General features: G+C 36.2%; 1 protein-coding gene across 1 annotated transcript; it reads left to right on the top strand.

Annotated features, from left to right (window-relative positions):
* Positions 1-898: 898 nt before the first annotated feature.
* LOC140144086 (galactose-3-O-sulfotransferase 2-like) lies at positions 899-9,690 on the top strand. The gene is made up of 3 exons (XM_072165922.1): positions 899-1,277; positions 2,854-4,100; positions 9,665-9,690. Exons 1-3 carry the CDS (start codon positions 1,174-1,176, stop codon positions 9,688-9,690), a joined length of 1,377 nt encoding a protein of 458 aa, XP_072022023.1. The 5' UTR covers positions 899-1,173.
* The last annotated feature ends 368 nt before the right edge of the window (positions 9,691-10,058 follow it).

Raw genomic sequence — 10,058 nt, forward strand, 5'->3', positions numbered from 1 at the left:
AGACTATTACAGTATAGACAATGACTATCAGCTGTGCAAAACTGCCATGAATGTTAAAATATCTTTCTTAAAATGTTGACCAGTTCAAGTGATGGCGGCACATGTTACAGAACACGTGATAAAATAAGATGCAGTATTATTATTCTTATTTTTCAAAATAATTTTCTGCTTTTCTGTACATACTTTTAAAAGCAATAATATTGGCAGGCTATCACCTTCAATAACTCTGATTAGCGTAGGTTTGTTAATCACACAAGTACACAACCCAGGGGGTACACAAGGTGTTAAATGTTTTAGTGACCACTACTCCTGTGTCCCATAATATTATAAGTTTCATATACTCGTACAGAGGAGTTCCACCCCGGAGCTCCACGTCAATATCTTTCATCCGGGTTGTTCAATTCAAGGCGCAAAAGCCCGGAGGGGGTTCTTCCTGGTTGAAGGTGTACGGGGATGTGCCACGGTTTTGGGGTACCTTTTCAGCGATTTTGGTATATCGATGGGTGGGTTTTCAGTGGAGACCAATGCACCCAATTGGGTGCATTTTGGCAAAAATGCCCTTAAAGCGCCCAATTATGGCAAATTTGGGTGTTTTTTGGGTGCTTATTCTTGAAAATTGGTATACTGATGGGTAGCAAAAACAACAAAAAGTAAAGTCAGCATCCGAAAGTCTGCGTGGCACACCCCCGTACAATTTTTTTGAAGACCCCCCCCCCCGGCGCAAAAGTCCCATAATCTTCAAAGTACACGCATTTCAGATGCCACCATACTTGGGACCCATGCTACTATACTAGTATGTCTGCGAGTAGGTAGGTCACGACGTTACGAGTCTCGCCTATAGGAGCTGAACATCCACATGCATTACACAATGACTACACTCGATTTAACACGGCGGCACACATCAGCTTGCTAAGTGTTGAATAATTAATTAATAATAATTAATAGCATAGTTACGGTTGAGGTATTGGTGACTGGGATAAATATCTATGGCAACCAGTTTTCAATACCACACCATATCAGAAAATGAGGAACAGTGATCGACAGGTGTACCGATTTTCTAAAAATGAATCAATCTAAAGTGATCTTCAACCACGAAAAATGGAGTTAATCACGACTTTACGACCAAGGGAATAAACATGACAACGGAATGCGTGTATTTGTACCAGAAATATCATGATGCTGAAGATTAAAGTGGTATTTCTTTCATGTGTATTGTTTACTCTGATTATATGCGTGTGTATTACGCATATATCTCCAAAAACAACACGCCGAAGTAGGTAGGTAGTACGATTTTTTTTAACATATCTTACAAACTCTAGTTTATTCTAAGTCCCAGCCGCGTCCCCTACTCAATCTAGAACCCAGGACAATAAAATATCCTAGTAAATTGAGAGTCGAAAGGGTTCTTAAGGGACGGGAACATTAGGACTATGTAATAATTATGAGCCCCCCGCAATTTCCGAGCGGCCCGCCAAAAATCGACCCCCCCCCTGTCTCTCGGACTGCAACCATACGCCCCCCCCCCCAAAAAAAATCTTGCCATCCCTCTTTACACATTTTCCCAATTTGTAAACCTTAAAAGTAATATATTTTTAGGGGCTGTGCAATAATTATGAGCCCTGGGGGAGGGTAAAATTGGGGGGGGGCAAGAAATTTTTGGCGAGACGAAAGGGGGGGGGGGGGGCAAGCAATTTTTGGCAAGCCGAGAGGGGGGGGGGCAAGCGATTTTGGCACGCATTCACGGGGCACCTTTTTAATAAAATGCTTTAAAAAGGCTTAGGAAAACGGTACGGAAACGCTTAAATATGCAAATTTTCCTGCTCGCTGCGCTCGCAACATACATCTAGACCATTTAAAGTTTGGAATTTGGGATCCCAAAAATTTGGCATGTTCAAGGGGGGGGGCAAAGAATTTTTGGCGGGCCGAGAGGGGGGGCAAGCGATTTTTGGCGGGCCGAGAGGGGGGGCAAGCGATTTTTGGCGAGCCGTTCGGAAATTTTACCCCCGGGGCTGATAATTATTGCACAGCCCTTAGGATCATGCAGGTGGTGTCAGATGGGGGTCAGCCAATTTTGATCATACTTTATTTAATTGATGGCTAGTGAGGCATTTTGCAAAGGCACATATTAAAACAATCACCTGACCCCCTTTCATATTAACAAAATGGGTAATTTTGACCCGAAAATGACATATTAAAACTGCATTTTGTCAAATTTCAAGGCGATATAGATAAATATAGGGATCACTTTTCAACATTGAACAACTACCACATTAAAAGGTGTACTGTCGTTGTTTTATACACGAATGTACAGCTTTGAACTAGCATTTAAGGTAACGTTTAATACCAATTCAATTTGACTATTTACATATTTGGCAAAACTTATGAAAATGGCAATTTCCCCTGATGTTTGACCCCTCATATCTTCTGTGCTTATCAAATTATATCTTACTTAACAACACCTGAAGTCATTGTGTCCATAAGCTATAAAAAAACTGCTGTCTAAATGTACTCTTTTTGGATTTTTAAGGGGGTGTTGTTTTGATTAAGAACAGAGAGACCAGATTTCTCTCTTTTATTGTACTTGCCATAATACATGCTGTTTAAAAAATTTATTTGAAAAAAAAAACAGGTTCAACTAATATTTTTCATTCAAATAATAATACATGTCTACCGGAATCAACATCTAAACCCAGACATACGTTTCCATTATGTTGCTTCGGAGAAAACAATTGTAATTTATTGTTGACATATCATTTCATACGTTATTGTACAGTGATTGATGAAAAAAAGTTTAAAAGATCGTCTTTAATCTCAAAACAAGCTTTGTTTATATTTTTTGTTACTCCTGTAAAGCCCATTTGCAGGAAAAGGGCCTTTACACCAGACCAACAACTCCGATGACCGAAAGGCTGTTATCAGAAACCCGGATTCAACTCACTTCTCTAATTACACAACCCAACCTGAAGAACCTACACGTGTCTTGGATGAATCAGATCAACTTATAGCAAACAAACAGAACAGTACTTTTGGAAAAGTTCAACGCATAGCAGTTAATCCTTGGATAAACCAAGTGACAAATAATATATCCAGTACTAGAAACGACATTTCTAACAAAAATTGCACGCCTATCATTAAAATCGTCTTTCTAAAAACTCATAAAACGGGCAGTACTACAATGGCCTCGATATTTGAAAGGTTCGGATATCGCCGAAATTTGATATTTGCTCTTCCACGACAAAAGCATGTTTTTAAAAATAGTTTTTTCAATAAAAAATTCGCGATCCCTATACCTCAAGTGCTTGCTAAGTCTCATCCGCACTTCGATATACTTGACAATCACGCCGTGTACTATCGGCCAGAGATGGAAAAAACAGTGCCTAATGCAACCTATATCACAATTCTGCGTGACCCAGTGTATCAGTTAGAATCTACCTTTGGGTATTTTGAGATGGCCAAAGGTATGGGAATAAGTAACTACCCTAACCCGTTTGACACGTTCATGCAAAACCCACATTTCTATTATAACACTACTGAGTACAACGCAAAATGGTGTAGCAGAAATTGTCAACTTCACGATTTGGGTTTTATCAATACGAAACTGTTCGACAATATAACTGCCATCCTTGAGAAAATTGATATCCTTGATAAGGAATTTGATTTAGTTTTACTCAATGAATACTTCGATGAATCGTTGATATTGATGCGAAAACAACTATGTTGGAATTTAGATGATATTATATATATATCCAACGCAATACGCAGTAAAAGTCATCGATATACCATTTCTGATCAGTTGAAAAAGAAAATACGTCAGTGGAACGCCGGTGATGTTTTACTTTATAATCATTTTAACAAAACTTTGTGGCAAAAAATCAAGGAGTACGGATCAACTTTTCAAGCCGACTTAGAAGAATTTAGACGTTTAGAAAAGGAAGCCTTCAATAGATGTGTAGACCCAAACGCATTTGACAGACATGATGGACGAGTAGATACGTTTATACTTAATCCAAAGCATTCCGGATCTTACTGTCAGGATTTGTTACGCGCAGATGTGGATTATACTTCATTACTAAAACAGAAGATGGGAGAAAATAACAGTCGTGCTGAAAGCTTAATATTTATTTATTTGTTTATTTATTTATTTATTTATTTATTTATTTGTTTATTTATTTATTTATTTACTTGTTTATAACATCGAGTAAAGATGAAAACGTAAATCAGGATGAACAACACAGATCTACCTCCTCAAATATTGACTATGCCATAGTCTAAACTACATTATGCGTATACATGTAATGTATGATGTATTATATTTATAATTACTTGATTTTGATTTGATGGCCATGTGATGTGCCCTCAGTAATTTAATTTGATAATTTAACTTTTTGAAACATAAAAATTTCGGCTACGGTGTCATGCTCAGAACTCCTTGACAATTATATAGGATGTGTGTATTGATGAGAAAACCTTACTTGCCATGTTTTACTTTTTTTTCCAAAAAAGCGTTTTTGATTTATGCAACTTTTTGTCGATGTGTCATCTCAAAATCCTATTGAATTACTACAGGGAAGATATTATTAAAACTGATTTTTTTTGTCTATAAAAGTTTTATTTTGATGCCAATATATCACAGAATAATACAAACAAAAGTTAATTTTCTAACTTAGTGTTACTGAAGTATATATTTAAAAGGATTTTTTATGACTTTTTTATTTTTTTCTAGAAACACTAAATTACCTAAATTCTAGTATTTTTAGCCAACAGGGAAGGGTGCTATGGTTACCAAACTTACAGTGAGGGTAAATAAGAGTAATATCTAAATTCTCTCGTCAGCTTTTTCCAGTTAAGTGTTTCTATTTTTAGCTACAGTGTTTCTAACATTCCCTAAAATAAAAAATGGAAGAAAATTCAAAAAGTAAACACCTTATCCCAAAAAACTGACGAGAGAATTTAGATATTAAGCTTATTTACCATCCCTGAAAGTTTGGTAACCATAGCTCCTTCCTAAGTGGGCAAAAAAAAAAATCAAAAACTGTCAACATTTAGGGAATTTTCAAAAATAAAGAAAAACATAAGATTTGGTACAATTCTTATAAGACTCTACAAATAGGTGGGGAAAATACTTATCTTTGTTACGTTAGAGATTTAAATGAAAAGACCTGATTGATTTGACACAGGAGTTATTTTTCTGCAAGGGTGTTGTATCCGAGGAAGCTACCTTAATAACAACTAGCGTCATTTAGTTATTTGGTCAAGAATGTACAGCTATTTGGTCACCTTGATTTAGGGTATTTTGTGTTATAGTTGTTAACATGCTAGCTGCTAGAGCTAACTGGATTACTGGTAGCCTTTATTGTTAATATCCTGTTTTTAAAGGATTGACTTTTTCGGACCGGGAACGTATTAATTGGCTCAAATTATTTGTCGTTTCTGGGCTATGAACAAAACGGAAATTCGTAAAGAAATCATGTCGGCTTAAAGCAAGCTAAGGGACCGTTCACAAACAACTGAAATGTTTTGACCCTCCTAATGTGGGGCCCTGGAAAAAATGACTACACATTCTCCTGGGAAAATTGTGTTTATATGCTTCACGCAATGGGGCCACGGCTTAAGCTTTATTTTAAGCAATAGCCTACTTTCGTTTTGATTATATTATTAGTATTAACTCAAGGAGTAAGGACCTCAAGACCTTTGGAAATATCAATAATTTGCTTCCTTGACCCGTTGACTCATTTCCTATGAGGTCAATATTAAGAAATACGTACACTGCAGGTTTTAAGTACAATTTTCTAACTTCAAAAATATCCGTCTCGCATTAATCTTCTGTGAATACTATGAAATAAATAATGTCCTCATATGAATGAATGAATGAATGAATGAATGAATGAATGAATGAATGAATGAATGAATGAATGAATGAACAAACGAACGAACGAACGAACGAACGAACGAACGAACGAACGAACGAACGAACGAACGAACGAACGAACGAACGAACGAACGAACGAATGGATGGATGGATGAATGAATGAATGAATGAATGAATGAATGAACGAACGAACGAACGAATGAATGAATGAACGAACGAACGAATGAATGAACGAACGAATGAATGAATGAATGAATGAATGAAGGACCAAAAAGTTTTAGGTATTTCGAAAGGGGCAGGGGGCAAAAAAACTATATATCACTTTTAGCATGGGCAAGTTTTGGTTTTTAATGCTTTTGTTTGACAAAGTGATGGCAATTAGTGCACACATACATTTTAATTAATATAACGTTAAAGATGATCAGCAACATGCAACCTCTGGGTTAGACTTCTCCTTAGTCCACTTGCCCATTTTGCATACTCTGTCTATTACATTTAAACATAAAACGCTGATTTGTATTAATTTGTGTGCAATATTGATAGATTTTCACATCTGATATTTTCAGTCACCGTACTCCCTCTGTTTGTTAACTTCCAAGTGGACTATTTACTGTGACTTGCGGTGAAGATTCTTAACACGGGACTCATTGGAGAGTTATGCCAATTTCTGACCTAACTAAATTTGGTCATAATGTAATGCATCTTAAAATAGATTTGGTCGCCCAGATCTCGCTATTGTTTAAATCCTCCTGGTACGTACCATTACCATTACCTACATCGTACACAACATTTGCGGCACGTTTGAGGTGGCGCGAAAGTTAAACTCTCAGTGGTACATTGGACGTACATTTAGAACGTCATGTACCACCATGTTTAACACTTGCGGTTAATTTAGATTGACAAACAAGTATGATTGACAGTGTGTTTTAGAGACCAAAGTTCCGGGGTAAAGTTCTGCTTAAAAGCCAATGTACATAGTCGGATTTTTTACTCGGGCTTTCGCGATCAATAAACTTGTAAATTCCAAAATCAAAATTGTTTAGTATTGAAGTGAGCCATTATAATTATGCAAGATATGTTGAATTCGATAACTTGTATTGTCACTAATCATCTAATTATATAAACTAAATTTTACTATTGAATACTTTAATTTTAACGTGTTTTTAAAATAATCATCAGTATAATTTTGAGTTCAACGGAATGCGATCATGATTAAATGTGATGTGATCAAGCAAAATATCGATTTTGAGATATAGCCAAAAAAAGCAAATATTTCCCTTTGTTTCCTTTTGTTTTGCAAACTCTGTAATTGCTCATAGCTTTGGAAACGGTTGTTCAATTTCAATGGGGTTTTCTGCAAAATGTAGTTTTGTAAATGCTTTTTACTCTTATAAGAAACTGAAAATGTAATATTTCCGAGTTCCGACTGAATTTGCTTGATCGTATCACAAATATTAATAATAACATATTTTTATTTTATTTATTTATTTATTAAGTCATATTTTACCAGGGTAGCCCAGTCAGTGCATAGCACATGATATACATAGGGGCCCTGGAGAACATTATACACAAAGGAAGGTGATGATGAAGCAAATATTTTTATCAAAATTCGACTATGGCATAGTCTACATGTGGGTTGGTCTAGGAAATACTGGCATTTTTATCATAGAATTTTATAGGGTGTTCAGGAATTGATGTACCCCTTCATATGATGATGTATTACTTGTTACATAAATCAATCGAAAATGATTTAATTTCTGATTTAAAAGTGAGCTTAACTTGAAAATTATTTTCTCCATTTTTTAGAAGATGTCCCGCACACGTTGGGTCCAGCAGGGGTCCTGTAATCGTTGACAAGCGCGCTCAACGTCTCTGGGTATGGAAGTTCAGCATCTTGTTAGAATCAATAATCAATTACTAATCAACAGCAATTGGTGGGACTTGGCTTGTTTTCTTCACTCCACCAGTATTTTACCCACGTCTCAGTCCATCCAAGTGTTTCAGCAACTTCCTTGCTTGTTTTCCCAACTCTTTTAAGTGTATGCAATTCTTTTTTCTTCATGAATTGTTGGTTCTTTCTTTCTTGCCTCCAAGCGCCATCTTAAATGTCCAGCACAATCTTGGGAACTTCCGTTATAATTAATTTGAACGCAGCGAAAACTTGGTCGATTTTGATGAACTAAAAAGGTAGAGAAAGATTAAGCTGCAATCAAGACAGTTTTATGTGTATTTGAGTTGCATCACAATTTTTCCTTCACTAATGATATGATAACACAAGGGGTAGGGGTACATCAATTCTTGAACACCCTCAACATATCTCAATATATAAAATTAGGCTATACAAACATGATTGTGATCAAAAGCTGGAAAAATACAACTAAATCACGACGATATTGCACATAAATTGGATTTCCTTGCACGTACATTACACACTTCAGTTTCTCATTGCGGAATTATTTTGTTCACATTGGCCCACACTCTCAGAACATTGGATAAAACATGAATGGGCAGAAAACTGTTGGTTAAAAAATGCCCAACAATGGTTAAGATTCTTGAAGTTGGGCAAAATACAGTTTAATACATGGTTGGTCAAACCTGTCAATATGGTATTTACACAATGTTGGTTAAAAGTTAACCAACCTTGGTAAAAACATCCTTTTCCCGCCAATAAAGTGGGGCAAAGTATGGTTTTGCCCAACCATGGTCACATGGTGTTCCTTTGCGAACTGTGATTGGTCATTGTGTTGGGCAAAAATGCATTTCAGAAAACAAGATGGCCGATATGAGTGGCTTGCTGCAAAGCGGTGGATCGGGGTCTTCACGATCTGTTGGAGACATTTGAAGGTATGAAATTATATTATAAAGTATATCATTTCATCGGGTATAACACTTAGTTTAAGTGTGTGCGAGGCCGAGACTGTGAGCAAGACTTCCCATTCATAGTGTTTAACCAACTATTGGTTATATTTTGCCCAACATGCTTTGCCCAACTGGTTGGTTACCGTAATGTTAACCAGTAGTTGGTCAATGTTTTAACCAACCTGTGGTTATATTGTTAACCAACCCAGGTTGGTTAACAATATAACCAACTGTTGGGCTGTTCACCTGTAAATACATGGTTGGTTAAAATTTTAACCAAGTTGGTTAACATTTTTAACCAATGTTCTGAGAGTGCATGGGTAGATTAACCATTGGGCAGAGAGGCTCCAGGCCCGGGTATCAATGGCCTTAGAAGGCCAAAACCGATGCCTGTGTATGTGTGTGATTTTGACCTAATTTATCTCATATTTGACCATTTTAGCTTTTTGCATAGTTCCAGATTAGTTCAAATTTTAACAACATTTGACCATTCAAGCTTCAATATGGCCATTTTTTGCGTACGGTTCGCGCGTATTTGTACTATATAATAGCCACGGGTCCAAATTCAGCTGTTGTGGATATGAACTTCCAAATAAATCCTCTATTTCTTTTATCCCTGAAAAAATCAGATGAGCACCCTGATTTGTGACAAATCTAAATTAAGTATATATAAAATGAAAAATTCCTATTTATCTACAGAGTTCCTATCCTTTTCTGTATTATTGGACATTGCATGATGATTTGGTCACGCTTGCTGGTCTTGGTATGTCGTACCCATGGGTCACGTGCGTATTAAAAGCGCATTTATAAATATAACCGAAGTATACTGGTCACATGCACGAAAATATACTGCCCCAAAAAAGTATCCTTACAATTGGAAGAAATATTATCATTTTAATGCTAAACCATATTTGGGTAAATTTATTTGTTTAATAGATGCTATCATATCTGGCAGATTATGACACTCCATTGAATCCAATGTGACTTCAAGAAGCAAAATTACAAACATTTAATAAGGCGAGGGGCCAGTTTTAAAAGTGACAAACTGGCCTATTCAAAATTCCACGGACTAGATACCTGGTTTGAGCGTGTTGAATGGCTAATTTATGCGTGCCTTTCATTTAAAACAAAAGGAACAAAAGAAAAATTAAACAAAAGAACTGACAAATAAAATGAAAATTATGAAATGTCAGAGGAGTAAAAACTGAAATAAAAAGTACTTTATATGTGACCGTCCACGGCGAATGAGCCGTAAATTCCTCCCCCGGTCAATTTGGTTTTATTTCGTGTTTAAAAATAAACATCATAAACTTAAAAATGGTATATCATT

Source organism: Amphiura filiformis, unplaced genomic scaffold (assembly GCF_039555335.1).
Source record: "Amphiura filiformis unplaced genomic scaffold, Afil_fr2py scaffold_39, whole genome shotgun sequence".
NCBI classification, from domain to species: domain Eukaryota; kingdom Metazoa; phylum Echinodermata; class Ophiuroidea; order Amphilepidida; family Amphiuridae; genus Amphiura; species Amphiura filiformis.